The sequence below is a fragment of the Neofelis nebulosa genome, chromosome 2 (assembly GCF_028018385.1).
Source record: "Neofelis nebulosa isolate mNeoNeb1 chromosome 2, mNeoNeb1.pri, whole genome shotgun sequence".
NCBI classification, from domain to species: domain Eukaryota; kingdom Metazoa; phylum Chordata; class Mammalia; order Carnivora; family Felidae; genus Neofelis; species Neofelis nebulosa.
The window spans coordinates 98,032,380-98,056,805 of NC_080783.1; the positions used below are offsets into that span (position 1 = coordinate 98,032,380).

Below are 24,426 nucleotides of genomic sequence, written 5' to 3' on the forward strand. Positions count from 1 at the left end.
CTGGCAACAGGTGAAAGGGAAGTTAGGGTTAAAGACTAAGGTGTTCTTGGCCCACCCCATCTGGACCCATCATGCCACCAGCAACCCTGTTTTTCCTACCTTTGAGTGAATTTTTGTGCAAGAATCTGATGATTAAAGTTTGAGCCCTTAGCATTTCAGAACAATAATCAGAGGGACTTCAAGGTTAAAAATCCAAGAGCCCAGTTTCATAAATTATTGAAGGGCGCTGTTAACACTGAGATAATAAGTCATAAATATCTATTCCCCCAAGCCTCCATGGCAAACAGGGAAACAAAGACACCAGCTGAGGAAAAGCAAGTGACTGTACAGAACCTTCCTCGTTCAGGAAGTTACAAATGAGCAGAGAAGTCCAACCCTAAAGTGAAGCTAAAGTAAAACTAACAATTGGCCTCATACATTATGGGTTGGTTACTTGCTTGTTATAATTAAGTTGGCATCAAGTGGTTAACAGCCTTGAAAATTAAACTCAACCAAAAAAACTTTTGAAAAGGGTAATCAAAGGTTTCTGAATAGTGAAGTTAACACATCCCTGTTATAAGGAAAAGGAATGTTCCTGTGGCATCTTGTTTCATGTCTATTTTCTGGTGTTGGTGGTGCTTGTTTTAACAGACATGTTTATTTTTACCCTCGGGGTCACTGCAGCTCCTTAACATTACTGTCAATTTCTGGTCCTAGCAGCATGGTTAAGATGGACTTGGCATCAGTTTGGATGTGCAATGTGGAACTTGGCACTTCCCTTGTTTTTGAATTTTGAGTTTTTTTGGGTTTTTTTAAGGGTTTTTTGTTTTTTTGGGTTTTTTGTTTTTGTTTTTGTTTTTTGCCTTTTAAAATGGGTTGTTCGCATTCTTATTTGGTTCCTGTGGCCATCTGTAGCTCAAATGGAGGGGCTTCTTTGGCTTTTAAAATATTCACATCCATGGCAGAGGAAAAGTAATTAAGAGCCAGAACACAAAACTGTCCAGAGAACTCCCTTCTGGGTTTTCTCCCTTCTTTATGCCTGATAAATGGTGTCCATCATGGCAGTAACAAGGCACAAATATAGATAAGCCTCTTCTTCCTGAGATGTTCCCATTAGAATGCAGACACTGTCAAAACTCCTCACATGGTGTTCTTTAAGAGAAAAAAAAATACTTGAGAACAGATCGAAGATCTTTTTTCTCGCAGTTTCTTTCAAAGCTCAGTGAAAATGCATATAGTTCATTCCAATTACCCGTTTCCAAGCATTTTTCTTTGAGGAGCTCTTCCTAGTTCTGCATAGAATATTTATTGTGATGTAATCATAACTCTGGTGCAGTAAGTGTTGGTTATTCTTTGGGTAGAGGAAGATTAGTCTCACTCCCAGACGGGCATTCACACAAGTAGCAGTTTACCATAGAAGTTGACTTTAAAACTAAATTGTACAACGTGGGGTGAAAGTAATGGACTTTTAAAGGCTCTGTTGAGAAATTTCCATCTTTATACCAGCAAAGAAGGCAGACACAAAGGAAACTGTTGGAAAAGATAAATGCACTGTGGTCCGTAAAAAGGAAGGAACACATGCTTTATGCCTCTATTTAATTGACTGTTGGGGCAGAGACTAAAGTGAGAAAACCAGGAAAATAGCTCATTTTAAAAACCTCTTTAGAGCCAGTGTGTCCTAACAGGACTGTAGTCCCATACTCTATGGGATGGGTCAGATTTGCACATACATCTGTGTGTGTGTGTGTGTGTGTGTGAGAGAGAGAGAGTGGGTTGGGGGTATGATGGTCTTGATCCTCTTTTTGCCCCAGTGCAGCTCAACTCACCCAGCAAAAAAACAATGTTAAGTCATTACTGTTTATGATTTTCAAAGTCCAGAGTCTATTTGGAATAGAAGATTAGTTGGAAAATGCTTCCCAACTTCAGAGAGAATCATGGCTACAGACTTAGGTCCTAGGATACCACGTAGACTGGGGCACATGGAACCTGGAAGGGTCTAGAGAATGCCCACTGGTTATCAGCTTTTCTTCTTACCCAGGTTCTGAGCATACTGAGAAATAAAACAGGGAACAGGGCAGACGAGGGCAAAAATATCACCATAGTAACTGAGAAAGACTAAGTTGAAGGGAATAGCTTTGGGGTGAATGTCAAATGGGCTTCCAAATGAGCTGGTCTACCCGGTCATAAAGGCCAAAGAGGGGAAGTTTCTTGTCCTGAGGAGCATGGCAGAACACCTATTTGCTATAAGCCATTCACTCCCAAGAAGGAAAAGAAAGCAGATGAACAAAGTGTGTCTGCTTTATTCTTCCCAAATTAACCAATCAGGTCACTCCTTTGAGGATGAGGGACTAGAGGTTGAGAGAGGCCCAGAGTACCCTTAGTTCCCTTTGTGTGGAAAGAAACAGATGGGCAAAAAAACATTCCCCCAGTAATCTTCCTTGAAGTCCACCCTTCCCCCGACCCCCAAAAATAGTCACTTCAGGATTCTCCAAGATCTTTGAGGCAAGAGTGGAGTAGTTAAGTGGCACAGATGTTTGGGGCTGCATGGGTCACGTGTTGGTCATCAGCATGGGCAGTGACTGGGGATGTTTCACTGTAGCTTGTGTTTGGGTCGTACATAGAAAAGTGATACAGACTTGACCCTCACTCATAGTCATGTCTTTTATTTTAAAAATTTTATTTGAAATAATGTGCCACAGAAAAGCTGCAAAATAGTACAGACTTTATATATACTCTTCACCTAGTTTCCGCTAATGTTGATTAACTTGCATACCTACAGTATAATGACCAAAACCAAGAAATTAACATTGGTCCAACACTATTAACCCATGGTTTGTTTTTGGATTTCACCAGGTTTTCCTTTTTCTGTTCCAGGATCCTATCTGGGATCACACATTGCATTTCATTGTCATGCCTCCTTGGTCTCGGCTAGTCTCCCAACAATTCCTCATTCTTTCTTTGTCTTTTGTGATGCTGGCACTTTTGAAGAGGACCCATCAGCTTTTTGTATACTGTCCCTCAATCTGAGTTGGTGTGATGTTTTCTGATGGTTAGATTGTGGAAGACTACTTGGAAGTGATGTGCTATCATTTTTCAGTGCATTATATCAAGAGGTACTTGATGTCAGCATGTCTTATGACTAGTGATGTTAACTTTGATCGCTTAATTAAGATGGTGTCTGCTGGGCTTCCCCACAAATGACTGTTTTTCTCTTTGTAGTTAATAGGTAACTTGAAGGAAATTCTTTGAAACTATACGGATATCTTGTTTCTCCTCAAACTTTGCTCACTAATATCAGCACCTGTTGGTATATCTCTCCCTTACTGTGGAAGTTATTCCTGTGGTGTTCTAAAATTTCTATTCTTCTGCAAAATTTCTTCTGACTTTATTATTTGGAATCTTTCTGTAATATATAGCTGTCCCTGCTCCTCCAAATGTTTATTTAATCATTTATTTATTTCTATAAAGGTGAACTGGTGGATATTCACTTCATGCTGTGGGTTCTAATCCAGTACTGTTGTTATTTTGTTGCTCAGATTCCCCTAGCTATCCCCTGGGAGACTGACTTCCGTGTCCTTTCAGCATGCCCCATCTTTTTTTTGAAGACTTCCTTATTTTTTGGCACCACAAGATAAGATACTCCAGACTCATCTTAATTTTCCCTCTCTCAGCCTTGTTTATCACTTCTCCATGGTAGTTGTGTATTTTAAATGAAAAACAAGGGGTGCCTGGGTGTCTCAGTCAGTTGAGCATCCAACTCTTGATATGGGCTCAGGTCATGATCCCAGGGTCGTGGGATCAAGCCCTACACTGGACTCTGTGGTAAGCGTGGAGCCTGCTTAAGATTCTCTCCTCTCTACCCCTTCCACCTGCTCACATGCGCTCTCTCTCTCTCTCAAATAAAAATAAATTTTAAAAAACCACCTCAAGTCAAGGACGTTGACTTTAAAAAAAAAATTTAATGTTTTACATATTTTTGAGAGACAGAGCATGAGCAGCGGAGAGGCAGAGAGAGAGGGAGACGCAGAATCCAAAGTAGGCTCCAGGCTCTGAGCTGTCAGCACAGAGTCCCACATAGGGCTAGAACTCATGAACCACGAGATCATGACCTGAACCAAAGCTGAAGTTAGACACTTAACTGACTGAGCCACCCAGGTACCCTGGAAGTTGGCTTTTCTTAGTTACATATTATGGACTGACACAATCATAGGTGCTTTGCAGTCATTGTCACCTTAATCATCACATGTTAGTCTGTTGGGTCGGTACACCTTTCTCCCTTTTCAAAAGTGCAAACAGGCTTAGAGAAGTTTAGTGTGTTATCTCAGTGGTAAGTCTAGTCTAAGCCTGTTGGACTTCAGAGTCCATGTTTTTTCCACCATGTAAAGAATTATTCAGAAGCAAAATGAAACATGAACATTTTACTTATTCACTTCAGCTTGCCCCACCTTGGTCTGTAAATGAGAAGATTAAGATTTCTTCAAGACCCAGAACTTAATGGGAGAAATTAATGGTAGACCCTGATCTTGCACTTAGGCTAATATTTCTTTACATCTAACACTGTAATTCTTCTAAGGTGATTTTTATTGGTAAAAATTAAGTTTAACAATTTCTAACAATTTCAGTTTATTATTGAAACTTCCTTTCCTTGCTTTATGAGGACATACAATTTCCCACTGGGTTTGCCAGCAACGACGAGATGCCACTCATCTTCGAGCTTAAGTGATCATTTTGGATAGGTCAGGAAATAATACATTACAAAAAAAAAAAAAAAAAAAAAAAAAACCTGAACAGGAGCCCCTTGTGCTACCAAATGCCTTCCTAGTAAGTAGTGCTGCTTCTTGAACTCCCAGTTTATCTCTTTGGCAATATAAGTTCATTTGAAAATGGTGTTTTCTGAAAAAAAAAATCATTATTTTTTTTTCAATATATGATGATTTTAAGAAGACTTAGAAAATCATTAAATTCCTGAAAGTACATCTAGAAAAGTATAATTAAACTCATAGGGGAAACAGGTTACCGCATCAATATTTATAATGTGCTTTAAGAGGCACTCTTGGCTTCTTCAAAGCAGAAAATATGGGAGAACAATGGAGCACAGGCAGTATTTTGGATCTACCATGGCTTAAACAAGGACATCACATGAACTAACTAGGCTTCTTAAACAAATAAGGTGGTTTCTGGTTATCTCGCAGCCTCTGTAGAAAAAAACCCCAGGACCTTGTGACAGAGCATGTCAGAAAATGTTGACTGCTAGGGACAGTTGCACAGATACACTGTGGAAAGTGGGGTCTGCCCAGGGTGGGGTCTGCTCCATTTTGGCTTACGTACAACAGAACCACAAGACCTCTAAATGTGAGTTTTAATCAATCTGCATCCTGCCACACTGGAAACAGTGTTCTTGTAGTGGTTCTAACTGTGCCCTTTTTTTCCCCCTCATTTTTGCCTTCAAGTTGTGCCTATGTCTTCTGTAAGGATGTTTGTGTATGCTGTGAAGAATGTACTTTCTACAGAGACAGTTCAATTAAAAAACATAGTAAAATATGGATATAAAATTCTCCAAATAGTTTAAAGCCAGCAAAGGCCTTTGGTCGAATTTTGAACCCAGAGATCCTTTCTGACATTCTTTTTTTTTTTTTTAATTTTTTTTTAATGTTTATTTACTTTTGAGACAGAGAGAGACAGAACATGAATGGGGGAGGGTCAGAGAGAGAGAGGGAGACACAGAATCCGAAACAGGCTCCAGGCTCTGAGCTGTCAGCACAGAGCCCGACACGGGGCTCAAACTCACGAACTGTGAGATCATGACCTGAGCCGAAGTTGGCCACTTAACCGACTGAGCCACCCAGGCGCCCCTCTGACATTCTTCAAAAAGCAAATGTTCCAGGGATGCCTGGGTGGTTCAGTCAGTTAAGTGTCTGACTTCGGCTTAGGTCATGATCTCACAGTTCATGGGTTCGAGCCCCACATCAGGCTCTGTGCTGACAGTGTGGAACCTTGTCAGTATTCACTCTTTCCCTCTTTCTCTGCCCCTCCCCTGCTTGAGTTCTCTCTCAAATAAATAAACTTAAAAAAAAAAAAAAAGGGTAAATGTTCCAAACTGTGGGTTGTATTTCTTATAGAACTAGAGAGGAAAGACCAGGTGAAAGGGATAGGTGTTATTAGGTAAAGGTGATTGGATTTTGATAGAACAGAGGTAAGCAAACTCTGACCCTTGGACCAAATCTAGCCCAATACTTGTGTTATGAACTGAACTGTCCTCCCAGCCCCCACCAAATTTATATATTGCAGTCCTGACCCTCAGTGTGGTTGCAGTTGGAGATGGGGCCTTTGAGAATAATTAGGGTTAGATGAGGTCCAAGGGTATGGCTTCCAATGGATTGACCTCTTTATAGGGGAGGGAGAGATATGCACAGGAAGGTCCCTATTAGGACACAGCTGACTCTAAGCCAGGGAAGTGTTCTTACCAGAAGCTTAATTTTTGCCAGCACCTTGGTCTTAGCCTGCTAGCCTCCAGAACTCCGGTAAAATTTCTGTTGTTTAAACCACACAACCTGGGATATTTTATTGTGACAGCCCAAGTGGACTACTGTGGCCGATTTCTATAAAGGAAACTTTATTGGAACACAGCCACCCCCATATGTTGTGCATTATCTTTGGCAGCCTCCATGATAAAATATCAGAATCAAGTAGTTGTGATGGAGACTATTTAACCTCAAAAGCAAAATGTTTACTATCTAGCCTGTCACAGAAGAAGTGTGCCAACCCCTGGGTAGAAACTTACCATGTACAGTGTTGCTTTCAAACAGAAAAAGCCACCCCAGTGGGATATGAATGGGCCAAAGGGAAGAAAGAAAAACCCCTACTGACAGGTACTCAAACTAGCCCTGGCCTGATCACCTCCAGGAGTGTTTTGGTCTTCTAAGCTGGTCATTTCACACCCAAGCTGAGTGGTTGACAGTGAACATTCCCACCTTCAATCACTGAAGTCCTTGGAGAGCAGGCAGAGGAGCCTGTCCTCAAATGAGGCTGATAGGACAGACCTATTGTGACAGGGAGGTAGCAATGGACCAAATGTGGTCCAGGAGAAGAGTGGAAAGCAGTGAAGAAAAACTGGCTCGTCTCTCCTTCTCCATGGCTGTGGATCATCAGAGTTGTCACAGCCTTCACCGTGCAGGGCAGAGCAGGGGCTGGCCTGTAACACCGAATGAAATTTTTGCAGGTAGTGAAAGACTTCTCCCTGGATAAATTGTTTTGTGCATTTAGAACCTACATGTGCCTGCTCCCTCCCCAAAGTGGCAGTTGGGAAGTTTCGGCCACCTGTGTCTGAATCATCCGGGGTTGGTTCTAGGAATCTGTATTTAAAGAATGCCCAGGTAACTCTTCTGCACAATGATGTCTGAGAAACACTGCTTGGGCAGTTTTTACCTGCTGGGGTTCTAGAACTTTCCAGATCCCATCTGGAGAGCGGGTGCATGTTATAACAGGCCCCTTAGTGAAGTGCACAGGAAAGAACCTCGAGGAAGGAGAGTTTGGGCCAAAGGTATCGCCACACCAGTGATTTAGCACATTAAAGATTTTTGCACTGTGTGCCACCAGCCAGGTCAGCCTAGAGACTTCCAGGTCAGAATGCCAGCCTCGGAGCCATGGTGTAACTCTCCCTGATGTTGTATTCCTAAGCCCTGACCACTTCTGGGCTGATGTCAACCAGAGTTGTTCCAGGTGCCTTTTATTCTCTGCTCCATCTGTGGTGACCCAGCTGTGTTAGGGGCAGGCAGAAAGAGCTGGACTCAAGCAAAGAGAAAACACCATCTTTCTTCTTCTCCCTGTATAATCAATAATTCAACCCTGTAAAGCCCGCCCGATGCCTGATGGAATGCCTGCTGCAAAGAAGATGACAGGGGCCATCCAGCATCCATACTAACTTCTAACGCTTCTTTCTTTCGTTCTTTCTCCCTGCTGCCCCGTCTCCTGGTCTGCCTTTGGTTTTTCCTGATCTGAATGCAAACTGAGCATGTTGGCTAAAATGTGACCCAAATATAGTCCAAGAGGAATGGAGACAGAATGGGAAAAGGAGCCAGTGATTTTCAATGATGGAGCAGATCAGTAATTACTGAAGTCGCTATCCCCTCTGAGGGATGTACCGTGGTGTGCATAAATTCAATAAGTAGCCACTTCTGTGAATTAAGGGTTCAAATTAGAAAACACACCATGGACAGATAATAACAATAAAAATAGCAACAGCAAACGCTTATATAGCACCTACCTTGTGCCAGGAACTTTTTCCAAGTTTCTTAACTTGGAAAGATCGTTTCTAGTGTCTGTAAAACAGGGAGGACACGTGGTGGTACTGAAATGTGTTCATACCATCTATTTGGATGCATTTCCTCCCACTTTACATTTAATTCCAGTGTGTAGAGCACATATGATTTAATCCCTTTTCCCCTGTTTCCATGTTTTATGATTTCAGCCTAACTCTTGCAAGCTTGATTTCCTTCAAAGTCTAATTTCACTAGTCCCAGGAAATAGGTACCATTGCTACAGTGGAATGAATTTCCCTGGAAGTAACCTCAGTATTTTATTTTACCTTTCCTTCATTCCTCTCCATGGCTATCATTATCCTAAATAAGGCAGATTAATACGACTGACTTACTCCAGGAGAACAATTTGTGGTATTTTGAAAGCCAGTATAACCACCCATCTAAATCCAAGAGTTCCCCTCCCAGGAGGCCATCACCCCTCGAAAGACTTAAAGAGGATTAACGTGTTAAGTGCTGGGGCTCTTGTTCAATTTGGTGATAGTAGGTGGTATGTTCCATAAGTACACTTCTGGTCTGCAGATGGGAGCTGTGAGAAATGACTTGGCACAGGCAGGACACGTCCCTGTGTCCCTGCAGGGTGGGATGGCTGGGAGCAGGCCCAAGCTGGGATTAGCCCAGCCGTGGGTGATGGACAGCACTTAATCACCCTGCAGAGCCTGCCAGCTCTGGGTCTGAAAGCCCATTACCAAGGCATTGCCTTTCACGCAGGCCTGTTTCAAGCAAGGCCTGTGGGTTTGTGCTAGCTTTCTGTAACCTCTGTTACCCAGGCCCCACCAGCCCAAGAATAAAATTTGGGGTTGGTACTAGTCAGAAAAGTACCCACTATCATGGGGCCTCTGGGCCCCCTTTAAATGATCCTTTTCCTTCTGTGTTCTCCCCTTTTCCCCTTCATTCCCTTATTCATTCATTCAGTATTTTTTGAGCCATTTAGGTATCAAGCACTGCTCTAATTACTGGAGCTACATTCTATTAAAAATGATTTGATAGTAAAAACATGTAGAATATTAGAAGTGATTAAAAGAAAGGTCATATGGGGAAGGAGCATCCCTCAGCTATTTGGGGAAGTGTCCAAAAGGTGACTCGCTGCTGCTTTTATTTATTTTTTAATGTTTATTTATTTTTGAGAGTATAAGTTGGGGAGAGGCAGAGAGAGAGGGAGACACAGAATCTGAATCAGGCTCCCGGTTCCACGCTGTCAGCACAGAGCCCGATGCGGAGCTCAAACCCACGAACCGTGAGATCATGACCTGAACAGAAGTCAGATGTTTAACCGACTGAGCCACCCAGGTGCCCTCACTGCTGCTTTTAGACACTGCCATCTCCTGCAGTGGCCGGCTGCTGTGGGCTGTAGGGCATTCACAAAGGTGCAGGTGAACCAAACCCATGACCATCTATACCTACCACTTCTTGCCCACGGTGCTGCTGAAGCCACACAGAACCATGGCCATATTGATGGCACCTGCCTGAGGTTCTAGGGAAGCCCCAAGGCCATGAGGGCTATATTGTGGTGCTGTGGTATGGACCCTTGTCTGCCCTCCTGGAGCCATGTGCTGCTGTGTACTTCAAGCTCAGGTCAGTCAAGTGGCTTACTCTGTGTATAATTTCCGTGTCTATTAATTTGTCGTTACTGATACAATCTACAAACATATTCCCTCTGTACAGCATTAAAATATCACAAATGAAGCACAAGTGCTTCCTGACTGTGGCCCATTTCTAAAAGGATAACCACTTCTCAGTGTATAGCCTTATGGCCCCTTGTCTCTGACATAAACTCACACACATAGCACACACTGCAAGAGCACACATTGTATTACTTTTTTTTACATAAATCGTACATGTATATCATTTGGAAATTCATTTTTCTACTTATTGAAAACCACATCAGTATATGAAGTGATTCAGTCAGTATAATGAGCCAGATAAGTACAGAACTCTACACATGACCTTCAACTGGTGTTTAACATCCCACAGTATAAGTGCATCCTTTTCCTCCTAAGGCTGTGCACGTGCGAAAGTGTGTTTTATTTTGAAGGGTAAATGCTGAGAAACGCCACTGTTCGATTTGTACATTTCAAATTAGTGTAGATCCTTCCAAACTGCTGTTCTACTCCTCCAGCAGCCACGAGTGCACTTTCTGGTTTCCCTGCAGCCTCTAACTCTCTGGGGCCGAAACCTGAGCTCCTGGGGACTGGGTTCAAGGGAAAATGAAAAGACAGACACGAGTGAGTACCTCTGCCCAGTGACCCTGAGACTTAGGTTGGGGACCAAGTTTTCGTGGCTCTCTTCTTAAGGGTGTGTTTATTCCCAGAAGCCCTCTGGTGGACACAGACAGGAAGGGATTTGTGCCAGACACAAAGAGAAGGCATCTAATAAAATGATTCTTTGGGGCGTAATTTATTTCAGGAGGTTAAAAAATATATGTGCTTCATTTGCATTGTTCTGATTATAAAAGCTAGCTGTACAGGTTTTTTTTTTTTCTAACCCTATCCCATGGCCACCCAGTACCCCTCCCCAGAGCAACCAATATGAGTATATGTGCTGCTAAAGTGAGCACCAGAGACAACCACTATTGCCTTTTTCTTGTGTATTCTTCCAATAATATGAGTATGTAAGCAAATTGTATATATGTGTATGTACTATTTGCCATTTGTGCCCATGATAATTTTCAATATTTACTCTGGTGTCATGTTTTATTTTTTCATTAAAAAAAAATATCATGGAGCTTATTCCTCCTCCTCTTACAGCCGTGTAGCATTGCATCATGTGGATGAGCTTCCGGTGTTTATCAGGACCCTAGTGATGGATAGTGTGATTGTCCTTTTTTTTTTTTTTTTTTTTGCTGTTGCAAATCCCTCTGATATTAATAACCCCATATATAGTCATTTTGCATGTGTGTGAATTTGTATATGCAACTTAAACTCATAAAACTGGAATTGCTTGGTCAAATTTCATAATATTGATAGATACCACAATATTGCGTTCGTGGAATTTATACCTATTTACTCTCTCAACTGACAGTGTGGAAAAGGGCTTATTTCCCAAGACTCATGGCTATACGGTGATCAACTTCTGATCCTTGCCCAAGTGGTAAATAATAATGGTACAGTAAAACCTTGGATTGCAAGTAACTTGTTCTGCGAGTGTTCTGCAAGACGAGCGAGCATTTTTAGTAAATTTTAACTTGATAAATGAGCGATGCCTAGCAATACAAGTGGTACATGATGCCAAATGTCACATGACCGCAACGAGACAATGGGTTTTTTTCGGTCTCTCTAGCACACGTGCGCGCTCTCTGTCTCTCTCTGTCTCTCTCTCTCTCTGTCTCTCTCTGTCTCTCTCTCTCTCTGTCTCTCTCTCTCTCTGTCTCTCTCTCTCTCTCTCTGTCTCTCTCTCTCTCTGTCTCTCTCTCTCTCTCTGTGTGTCTCTTGCTGTGGGAATGTGGGTGATTGTTTCCCATTCTCAGATGCTCAGCCTCAGGCTGCGGTGTTTGGCAGAAATCAGTGATTTTTCAAGACGTTCGAAGGTGCCCACAACTGGCACTGGTGTATTTTTTGTCACTTCAAAGCACGTATGGACAGCCCTTGCTTTTCCATACAAGGGTAAGCTTTGGAATGCTTTGTTTCATTCTAGGTAAAGCTGCCTGCCCATATAGTCCCTTTTCTCTGCCCCATTATTCCTAGTAGCATCAAATACAGTGTATGACAACAGCTTTTTAATACTGTACTGTAGTCAGCATCCATGCAAGTGTACACAGTGGCCCCTATGCAGAAAAAGGTTGAAAGGAAAAGCGGTAAGAGGAGATGATTACAGTGGAAGTGAAGAAAGAAATCATCGAGAAGGATGAATGAGGTATGCAAGTGGCCAAAATTGCAAGATTTTATGAGAAGTCGATGTCTGCATCTCCTATACAGAGGAGGAGGAAAAGGTGGAGGAATCCCTCTCTTCAAATGAGATTAGGGAGATGTGGAAAATGTGGAAAACAGTGCAAAATGTTGTAGAAAAGCAACACCCAAATAAGGCTGTAGCAGTGCAAGCAATGAATTTCTTTAACGACAATCCTCAAAAGGAGGCAAAAGCAAGTGTCACTGGATAGGTTCTTTGTTGCACGAAAAGAAAAAGATTCCATTGAGCCAATAGATAGCAGTGATTCCGTTGGTGATAGTGAAAATTGTCCTACACAATAACCCTCCTCTCTTGTCTCCGTCACACCAGCCACAAAGATTTTCAATGATCAGTGCAGGTTAATTTGTTTATTTTTCTGTATATTTTGCATTTTCTTTATTATTTTGTATTCTATTATGTATTGTAATCATTTTTATATGAATATTTTGGGGTTGTGGACTGCATCATCTGAATTTCCATTATTCTTATGCAGGAATTCGCTTTGGTATACAAGTGCTTTGGATTACAAGCATATTCCCGGAATGAATTATGCTCGCAAACCAAGGTTTTACTGTATCTCAATGTAGCTTTAATTTGTGTTTCTTTTTATGGAGTGAGAGTAAATCTCTTTTTATTGTTTCAAAGCTCACTTTATTTTCTTTTCTGTAAACTTTTTGCTTTTCCCGTTGTTCTAGTGGGTTCTTTTTTATTCCTTACTGATTTCTAGGACTTTTTACATATTAAGTAATTTTGCTCTTTGTGATTTGAGTTGCAATTATTTTCCCAATATTTCACTTTTTAGTGATTTTACTAGACGGAATTATTTTTTAAGCAAGACTTTTATTTTCCCTGTTCTGTATCAATAGCACTCTTTTGGATATAAGCACTCTATAGACTGAAATAAAAAATAATAATGACAAGGAAACAACTTATATACTTTTCAAGAGAAAAATGTAGTCTTATGGACTCTCCTAGAACGTGAAATATCACTGAATCATGCTCTTTTTAAAATGATATAATGTTAAATCAAGTGCCCATAAGAACAAATTTTCCTGCAGTTTACCTCTGGTATCAGTTTATCTCCCGTACCTTTGTTATACATTTATTAATGAAAGAAATTTGTTATTTTACTTCAGGGAATTGCTCACTGATGCTATTTTCTTTTCTTCTTTTTTTCTTTTCTTCTTTTTTTTTTTTAGTAATTTGCTTTTTACTTTTTGTATTTTTTTTAAGTTTTTATTTAAATGCTAGTTAATTACCATGCAGTGTAAGATTAGTTTCAGGTGTATAATATAGGGATTCAGCACTTTGATAGAACACCCGATGCCCATCACAGCAAGTGCACTTCTTAATCCCCATCACCTGTTTTACTCCTCCCACCCACCCATCTCCGCTCTGGTAACCATCAGTTTGTTCTCTATCATTAAGAATCTGGTTCTTGGTTTGCTTCCCTTTCTTTTTTTCCTCCCTGTGCTCAGTTGTTTTGTTTCTCAAATTCCACATATGAGTGAAATTATATGGTATTTGTCTTTCTCTAACTGACTTATTTGGTTCAGTATAATACTCTTTAGCTCCAAACACATCATTGCAAGTGACAGTGGCTAATGGCTATTATGGCTAATGGCTATTAGCTTTATGGCTAATATTCCATCACACACACACACACACACACACACACCACAACTTGTTTATCCATTCATCAGTTGATGGATACTTGCACTGTTTCCATAATTTGGCTATTATAGGTAATACTGCTATAAACAAAGGGGTACGTGTATCCATTTGAACTACTATTTTTTTTTTAATTTTTTTTTCAACGTTTTTTATTTATTTTTGGGACAGAGAGAGACAGAGCATGAACGGGGGAGGGGCAGAGAGAGAGGGAGACACAGAATCGGAAACAGGCTCCAGGCTCCGAGCCATCAGCCCAGAGCCTGACGCGGGGCTCGAACTCACGGACCGCGAGATCGTGACCTGGCTGAAGTCGGACGCTTAACCGACTGCGCCACCCAGGCGCCCCTGAACTACTATTTTTTATACTTAAGGTAAATATCTAGTAGTGCAATTGCTGGATCATAGAGTAGTTCTATTTTTAAACTTTTGAGGAACCTCCATACTGTTTTCCAGAGTGGCTATACAAGTTTGCTTTCCCACCAACAATGCAAGAGGTTTCCCCTTTCTCCACAGCCTCATCAGCACCTGTTGTTTTTTGTGTTGTTAGTTTTAGCTATTCTGACAGGTGTGAGGTGATGGTAGCTCATTGTAGTTTTGATTTGCATTTCCCTGATGATGGGTGATGTTAAACATCTTTTCATGTGTCTGTTGGCCATCTGGATATCTTCTTCGGAAAAATGTGTATTCATGTCTTCTGCCCATTTCTTAACTGGATTATTTGGCTTGGGGTGTTTTAAGTTCATTATGTATTTTGGATACTAACCCTTTATTAGATATGCCATTTACAAATATCTTCTCCCATAACGAAGGTTGCTTTTTAGTTTTGTTGATTATTTCCTTTCTGTGCAGAAGCTTTTGATTTTGATGAAGCCCCAATAGTTTATTTTTGCTTTTGTTTCCCTTGGCTCTAGAGACATGTCTAGAAAGAAGTTGCTATGGCCAGAGAAGTTACTGCCTGTGTTGTTCTCTAGGATTTTTATGATTTCAGGCCTCACATTTAGGTCTTTAATCAATTTTGAATTTATTTTTGTGTACCATGTAAGAAAGTGGTCCAGTTGCATTATTTTGCATGTAGCTCTCCAGTTTTCCATGCACCATTTGTTAGACTGTCTCTTTCCCATTGAATATTCTTTCCCGCTTTGTCAAAGATTAATTGATCATATAGTTATGGATTCATTCCTGGGTTTTCTATTCTGTTCCATTGATCTATTTGTCTATTTTTTGTGCCAGTACCATACTTATAGCTTGATCACTACAGCTTTGTACTACAACTTGGAAGTCTAGAATTGTGATGTCTCCAGCTTTTCTTTTCTTTTTCAAGGTTGCTTTGGCTATTCGGGGGCCTTTTGTGGTTCCATACCAATTTTAAGATTGCTTGTTCTATCTCTGAATTTTTTAAATTTTTGCACAGTTTAATTCATTAATCTTTTCTTTAATGGTTTCTGAGTGTGCATCACAGAATAGCCTTCACTACTCTTAAATGACAAATCTCACAGGTCCCAAAGTGGTTTTTAGTACTTTTATGATTTTTTTCAACATTTACATCTTAGAGCCTCTTGGAATTTATCCTGATAAGCTGTGAGTGATGGCACTGGTAAATACTTTTAAGCTGTGGTCTGACCCTCCACACTTAGCAACCTACCTATTTCCTTTCAGCCTGATTACTATTCTTTATGCCTACCCCTTGCCTCTGCAGAATTTTTCCCGTGGTTTTCTTAACCAGTTCCGTCATCACACGTCATCCTGACTTCCTCACATCTAAACTCAGGGACATTTACTTAAAGTTCCATAGCTGCCTGTGTGATGTCTAGTCACACACTCCTTGTAGGGAAATTCTCAGCATTCCCCAAGACCACTTCCTGTTTGTCCCCAGCCCTCTTCCCCATCCCATCCTCCCTGCTGTAGAGCCTAGAATGGAACTGGAAGCCTCCTCTTTCTCTGAGACTCTGAGGTTTTTCTCTTCTTTGCAGATTATAAACCAGCAGCACTTCTGTCCCAGCCTCACCACGCAGCTCCATCCCCAGGTTCACAAAGGCAGTTTTAGCTGGACATTTCTACTGCTTTGATTTTAAAAAGATGAGTAAAGTGCCTATTTTCTCAAAGTTCTTTTTAATCTTGAACTAGCCCATTCCTACTAGTATAACACCTCCTACTCCTTCCTCTACCTCTGCCAACAGTTGAGTATTAGAGCATCATTTCTTTGTTCTTCTTGAATAACTCCAAAGCCAGGGTCTTAATACCCCAATGTCAGCTGCTTGCCCATCAGTTAGTTTTGATATCTGTTAGCTCCAAATTTCCCTTCATCTGGTTAGAAATCTTTTTAATCACCTCTGATTTCATCCATAGTATCTCTAGCTGTAGTCTCCAGGACTTAGACTCCACTGTGGAAGGCTCACAGTGGTCTATGAACAGGGCAGCTGCTCTGAACCTCGTGGATCATGGGCAGATCGTTCCAGACTCTCTTTACTCCTGGACCTCCTCATGGTGCCCTGGCTTGGAGTGGCCACCCATTCAATTAACATGTCTTTCTTGCATCAGACCCATTTTCTGTTTTCCCTCTCTCTGTGAGGTAAATACACCTCTGAGGGGGTGGGTGGGTGGAGCTTACAACTTTTCCCTTCCTGGAGTCTTTTTTGTGGTATCTATTCATGAACTACCTTCTTAAGGGCTTTCACCTGGCCATAAATCTGCCCCCCCCCACTACACACACACACACACACACACACACACACACACACACACACACACACACGTCTTACAAAGATAAATGGCTTCTAACTAAAGACGTGAGGGTATCAGCAACAGTACAGATTGTGGTTCTGTTGGTACATCTCTTTGTAACTTCAGGCATTATTTTTCCAGGGTTTTGAAAAAATATATTTTTTATTAAGGTATAATTTATATTTAACATTATTAGTTTCAGGTGGACAACAATGATTCAATATTTGTATATCACGAAATGATCACAATAGTAAGTCTAGTTAACATGTATCACCATATATAGTTGTAGGCTTTGTCTTGTGATGAGAACATTTTAAGGGGGGGCGGGGGTGGAGAGAGCATGAGTGGGGGAGAGAGGTGGAGGGAGGGAGGGTGAGAGGTGGAGGGAGGGAGGGAGAGAGAGAGAGATAATGAATGAATATCTTAAGCAGGCTCTATGCTCAGTGCAGAGTCCAGTACGGGGCTTGATCCCATGACCCTGGGATCATGACCTGAGCCTAAATTAAGAATCAGATGCTCAACCAACTGAGCCACCCAGGTGCCCCATCTTGTGATGAGAACTTTTAAGATACATTCTCTTGGCAACTATCAAACAGACAATACAGTATTATTAACTAGTCACCATGCTGTACGTTACATCCCTGTGACTTATTTTATAACTAGAAGTCTATACTTTTTGACTCCCTTCACCCATCTCACCCACCTACCACATCCCATCTCTAGCCACCAGTAATTTGTACTCTGTATCTATGACTTTGGTTTTCTTTTGTTTTTAGATTCCACATATAAGTAAGATCATATGGTATTTGCCTTTCTCTGTCATTTGTCACTTAGCATAACATCCTGAAGGCCCATTCATGTTGTCACAAATGGCAAGACTTTGTTCTTTTTTATGACAGAATAATATTCCATTGTAGATATGTGACATTTTATCTACTCATTTGTTGATGGACATTTAAGTTGTTTTCATTTATTAACTATTGTAAATAATCCTTCAATTAACATGGGGATGCATATATCTATTCAAAATAGTATTTGTGTTCTCTTCAGATAAATACTTACAAGTAGAACTGCCTAATCATATGGTATGTCTTTTTTTAATGTTTTTGAGGACATTCCATACTATTTCTATAGTGGCTGCACATGTTTACATTCCCACCAACACTGCACAAGAGTTTCCCTTCCCAAAATTTTCACACTTGTGATTAGTAATAACCAACCCAACAGGTATGAGATGATATTTCATTATACTTTTGATTTGCATTTCCCTGATGATCAGTGATTTTGAACATCTTTTTATGTACCTATTGGCTACCTATAGGTCTTTGGGAAAATGTCCATTCAGAACCTTTGCATATTTTTTAGTTAGAATGTTTTTTGTACTGTTGAGTTATATGTGTTCTTCATATATTTTGGATAGTAATCCCTTATCAGATATGATTTATAAATTTTTTTCTTCAGTAGGTTGCCTTTTCATTTTGCTGATGGTTTCCTTTGTTCTGAAGTTTTTCAATTTGTTTATTTTTGGTTTTGTAGCCTTTGCTTTTGATGTCAAATATAAAAAAAATCCTCATGAAGACCAATGTCAGGGAGCTTACCTCCCATGATTTCTTCTAGGAGTTGTATGGTTTTGGGTCTTACGTTCAAGCCTTTAATCCTTTTTGAGTTAATGTTTGTCTTTGGTGTTAGAGACTGATCCAGTTACACCAGCATCATTTATTAAAGAGATTGTTTTTTCCCCATTGTATATTTTTGACTCTTATTTGGCCTGTAATTGTTCATAGTTGTCTCTTAGGATCCTTGGGGTTTCAGTTATAATGTCTCCTCTTTCATTTCTGATTTCATTTACTTGAATTCTCTTTTTTCTGGGTGTATCTAGCTAAAGGTATGTCAATTTTATCTTTTCAAAGAACCAACTCCTAGTTTATTTATTCTTTTCTATTGTTTTTCTGTTCTCTATTTCATTTATTTCTGCTTTAATCTTTATTATTTCCTTTCTTCTGTTAACTTTGAACTCAGTTCTGTTTCTAGTTCCTTGAGGTGGAAGGTAAGGTTGAAACTTTCCTTATTTCTTGAAGTAGGCATTTATCACTATGAATTTCCCTCTTAGAATTGCTTTAGCTGTTTTCCAGAAGTTTTGGTGTGATGTGTTTCCATTTTCATTTGTGTAAAGGTATTTTTTAATTTGTCTTGATTTCTTTGTTGACCCACTGATGGTTCAGTAACTTGTTTAATCTCCACATATTTGTGAATTTTCCAGTTGGCTTCTTCTAATTGATCTCTAATTTCATACCACTATGGTCTGAAAAAAATGCTTGATATGTCTTCAATCTTAAACTTCTTAAGACTTGTTTTTGTGTCCAAACATATGATCTATCTTGAAGAATGTTCCATGTGCAGTTGAGAAGAATGTATATTCTGTTGCTTCCCCCCCCACACATTATTACAATATTACTGATGATATTCTCTGTGTTGTACTTCTTTTATTTCTGTGACTTATAACTGGAAGTTTGTGAGTCTTAATCCTTTTCATCTGCTTCACTCATCTCCCACCCACTTCCCCTCTAGCAGCCACAAGTTTGTTTTAAGGGTGTTTTGTTGCAAGTGATTGTTGCCTAGGCTAGGGGAGCACAGGAAAATGGTGCCCACAAGCACATTTGTTCCTGAGAAATCTCCTAAAGATCCCTGCCCCTAGAGCACAAGTTCTAAGATTAGTCAAGAAATCTTCTTTACATACATGCCAGGTGCTTTTCAACTACTGTTTCTGTGCTGTGTCTCAGGCCAGTTTATCTGGCCATCTCTTTCTGGGTGGGGACTTTCTTTCCTATTTCCGTCTGGTTCTCCCAGAATTTAGCCCTACTGATTTTCAAAGCCAGACGTTGTGGGGACTTGTCTTCCTAGTGCAAATCCTCAGGGCTAAGGCTACCCATTGTGGGATCTGATCCCCTCACTCCTCTGTGCTTGTGATGTCTCTCTGATTTGTGGTTATTTGCTCCAGGGTTTTGCTTTTCAACTGCATCTCTATCCCTCCTACCCTTATCCCATGTGCCCTTTTCTCTGTGAGGAGTTGTGGAAGATCTGTTCTGCTAGCCTGCAAGTAATTTTCAGTTAGTTATATAGATGTAGTTACTGCTTTGGTATAGCTGTGGAATGAGGTGAGCTCAGGAACCTCCTACTAGTAGTGACATCCTTTCCATCTCCTTTGTTGCTTTCTGATGGATGTAAGTAACACTGAACCAGATGGAATGTTCTGTATATGTTAAGGCCTAGGTTTCCTTGTTGATTTTCTGTCTGGATGATCTATTAATGTAGATGGGATATTAAAGTCCCCAAGTATTATTGTACTATTTCTCCTTTAGGTCTATTAATATTTGCTTTACATATTTAGGTGCTTCTATGGTGGGTGCATACTTCTTTACAAATGTTCTGTCCTTTTGCTGGATTGACCCCTTGATGTAATGCCCTTCTTTGTCTCTTATTACAGTCTTTGTTTTAAAGCTTATTTTGTATATGCGGATCTGCAATTAGTTGTTATAGGCGGTATATAGATGGGTCTTATTTTGTTGGTGTCGTTTAATGAAGCCACTTATATCTTTTGGCTGAAGAATTTAGTATTTGTATCTAAAAAATTGTTTTCTGGCAGTTTGGCAGTTTCTTTGTTCCTTCTGTGGCTCTCTTCGTTATTTGATGACTTTCTTTGGTGGTATGCTTACAGTTCTTATCTCTTGTATATCTACTTATAGTTTTTGCTAGGTTGTTACTGAAAGGCTTACATATAACAATTTATATCTGCAACAGTCTACGGTAAGTTGATGAGCTTGAAAGTGTTCTAAAGCTCTACATTTTTACTTTCTCCCCTCCATTTTGTTTTTTTCATTTCACATTTACATCTTTTTTTAGCCTATGTATCCTTTAATTACTAATAATTACTAATTACTAACAACTACTAATAACTACTAACTAGTAGTTATTTTTACTACTTTTGTCTTTTAACCTTCATACTAGCTTTATAGGTAATTAATCCACTACCTTTTCTATATATTTATCAGATATATATCTTTTGTATGTTGTCACAAATTAGCACCCTTTCTATTCAGCCTAAAGAAGTCCCTTTAACATTTCTTGTAAGGCTGGTGATTAACCCATTTACCTTTTACTTGTCTTGGACACTCTCTCTGTCACTTCCAAGTGATCAGTTTGCCATGTACTCTTGGAAGTTTTTTTCTTCCTTTTAGCACTTTAGATATATCATGCTTCTCGCTTCAGGCCTGGAAAGTTTCTGCTGAAAAGTCTGCTGATAGTATAGTTGGATGTTCCCTTGTACATAAGAAGTTGTTTTTCTCTTGGTGCTTGTAAGTCTCTCCTTGTGTTTAACTTTGACATTTTAATTATAGTGTGTCTCTTTGGGTTCACCTTATTTGCAACTCTCTGGGCTTCTTGGATGTCTCTTTCTTCCCCAGGTTAGAGAAGTTTTCAGCCATTATTTTTTCAAGTAAGTTTTCTGTCCTTGTCTTGTCCTTCTGGGTTTCCTATAAATGAGAATGCTAGCCACTTGATGTGGTCTCTTAGGTCCCTTAAACTACCTCCACTTTTTATTTTTCTTTTTGCTGCTCTAATGGGGTGAGTTCCTCTGCCCTGTCTTTGGGTTCACTGATCCATTCTTCTGGTTCTGCTAGTCTGATGTTGAAACCCTCTGGTGTTATTTTCAGTTCAGTTATTGTGTTCTTCAGTTCTGTGACTTCTCCTTGATACTGAGATTTTCTCTTTGTTGAAGCTCTGTGTTCATCCCTTCTTCACCCAGTTTGGTGAGCCTCTTGAGGAACATTACTTTGAACTCTCTCAGGTAAATTACTTACCTCTGTTTCTGTAAGGCTCTTTCTGAAGTTTTATCTTGGTCTTTTATTTGGAGCATATTCTTCATTTTGCTGGACTCTTCGTGTTTCTACAAGCAGCCTATGTTTACTTTAATAGTTCCCAGCAGCTGAGGATGTGCCAAGCCCACTCAGTGTCCTCAAAGGGAAGATCTCAGCACCTAGATTCAGGCTTTTTGGAAGCCAGACCTTCATCCACCACCTTTAAGAAATAGAAATATCTGTGTATACATATTAGTCCTGTGGGACCACAGGCATAAGCTCTCCTGGCCAACAGAACAGGTGATCTTGAGGTATCCCCTGGGAGGCAGTCACAAAAATCAGGGCTGTCTTTGTGCATTCATTACCTAATTAACCTTCCTCATCATCACTCCTGAGCCCTATAGAGTTAGGCTTAAAAATAAATACCCAGCCATGTCACTAAATAAAAATGCAAACTGTAAATCAGCATCTAGGATGTGACACCAGTAACAAATCTGTGTGTGTACACATATACATACACTTTATTTTTCCACGGGTATGTGTGTGTGTGTATGTATATGTATATATATGTGTGTATATATATATGTGTGTGTGTGTGTATATATATATATATATACGTATATATATATACGTATATATGTGTATATATATATATACATATATATATATATATATATATATACGTATATATATATATATATATAAACAGGCCCAGAAGGAGGCCTTCCAAACTGGCAAGAGTGGTTACCTTTGAGGAGCAACTATCTGGTCAGGTGGCATTTCCACCTGATCTCCCTGGGCTTTTTTTTTTTTTTTTACAGTGAAAAATATATTATTTCTTTTTAACTTTTACAATTCACTTAAAGGAAGAAAGTTTATTGAAGTTGAACTAGCAAATGACAGTAAAATTTCCTAAAATGGGCAATGGATAGAAAATGTAGAAACTTTGGGAAATCCATAAATGGGCAAAGCCCCATAGCAGGTTTCTTGGAAATCATACAGCACCTCTCTCACACACACACATCCTCTGTGTGGACTTTATCTTACCTGATAAATCTTACCAGAGCAGCTACTGTCCAGGATTTTCTATCAGTGTTAGAAAATCCATCCTTTCAAATGTGCAGTTCTAGAACAAAAATGACTTAAAATTGTATGTTCCAAAGTATTTCTTTAACCTCCCACTTGGAAATCTGAAGTAGCTCAGTTTTTTGCCATTTCTCCATAACCCAAAGCAACAATTCATAAGGCAGATGAAGGAGGCACAAACCAAAACCTTGCCTGCAAACACACATCCTTGCAGGGAGTCAGAGAACAAGGACCCCGGCTACTGGTCGAATATGCTGGAGCCCTCAGGTGTGCGGGGAAGTTCAGAAGCTAAAGCCATTCACTTCCAAGCCCAGTTTTGTAAGACATATTATTTGTCTCCCCCTCCCCACCCCACCCTCCCCCCCAAAAACCATTTCTTGTGGTTTCTTGGCTGGCTACTTTGGTATGTATACTAGTAAGGATATGGATGGAATGGAGTCAGAATTCTAGGTTCAAATCCTAACTTCTCCATTTTATAGTAGTGTGACCTCGGGCAAATTTGTAAACTTCTCTTGCCCTTATGCTTCCCGTCTGTGAAATGGGGATCTCCCTTGTAGGCTTGCTGTAGTGATAAATCAACTAGGACACCATAGCCCTCTGTAGAGTGTCTGGAACACAGGAAAGCCTTTAAATGAAGTTAGTATTATTTGAATTAAGGTTCCAGCTTTAATCACTTAAATAATTAGTCAAGATAACCTAACTGGTGACTATGCTGCAATTCCCATGTGTCCTATGTGCTCCTTTATGTGCCTTCACAGTACCTTACTAAATGGTGGCTGTGGATGCTAACTAGGCAGGTGGCCATATATTCTGAGGGCAAAGCTTATTTCCTGTAACCAGTATCTTCCAGGTAAACTGTCAACATCAGGCCACCCCGTCACTCTAGTGGACCTTGAAACCTCAGAAAAATAAGGGCCCCTTCAGTAGGGATCTCATAGGAATTAGTTCAGGGAACTCTAGGATTTAACACATAGGTGACAGCTTTCTCGGTATCACTTATAAAATAATAAACATCTCATTCTCCATGGCATGAGATAGTTACAACAACAAAAGGCAAATATAAGTTGTGTGTGAATTTTTTTAAGTGAACTTTGATTTTAATAGCTCTTTGCTGATACCAATATCTAATAGCTTTTGGAACAATTTGTCAAAAGTTACTGGAGCTGTATGGTGAAGAAGCCATCCTCACTTATATTTTGGCGGGGGGGGGGGGGGGTGCTCAGTGAAACAACCAAAAGTACCTTGCTGGTCCCACCAAGTAGCTGGGCTGTGGGAGGAATGAGGGGGAGCTGAACCTTGGCCAACTCCAGTTAACCCCACTTCTTGGGTTGTGTTGCAGGGATCATGTACCGCAAGTCGTGTGCCTCCTCAGCAGCCTGTCTCATCGCCTCCGCTGGGTACCAATCCTTCTGCTCCCCTGGGAAACTGAACTCAGTGTGCATCAGCTGCTGCAACACCCCACTTTGCAATGGGCCCCGGCCCAAGAAACGGAGCAGTTCTGCCTTGGCCCTGCGGCCGGGGCTCCCCACCACCATCCTGCTCCTGAAACTCGCCCTCCTCTTGGCTCACTGCTGAAGTTGGAGATGCTCATCCCTCCTGCATTGTCCTTCAGGCCCTCGCTCCCCCTGCTCCCCAAGCTTCTCCTGGGTGTCCTTTTTTTGTGGGTTGGGAGGGAGCGTATTCTCTTTCTTTCAGTTCCTTTGCAAATCAAAGAGCTCGGTGTAAAACAGTTTTTGTAAGCTCTGAATAAATTCAGTCTGACTTTTCAGTGTGTACTTGAAGGGAAGAGGGGAGTCCAAGTCTGTCCCCTATTACCAGAGGCAAGGTCGGGCTGGCAGAATCAGTCCCTGGAAGACACTTAGGGAGGCATCCATTTTTTCCAAGGCCCCTCGCTTCCACTCCTGTCCCTCATA

General features: G+C 40.5%; 1 protein-coding gene across 1 annotated transcript in view; it reads left to right on the forward strand.

Annotated features, from left to right (window-relative positions):
• Positions 1-24,281, forward strand: part of LYPD1 (LY6/PLAUR domain containing 1) — a 36,893-nt gene extending 12,612 nt beyond the window's left edge. Inside the window, exon 3 of the mRNA XM_058715473.1 lies at positions 23,853-24,281. Coding sequence (XP_058571456.1) covers positions 23,853-24,088 — 236 coding nt within the window. The 3' untranslated portion in view covers positions 24,089-24,281. The remainder of the gene's footprint in view (positions 1-23,852) is intronic.
• The last annotated feature ends 145 nt before the right edge of the window (positions 24,282-24,426 follow it).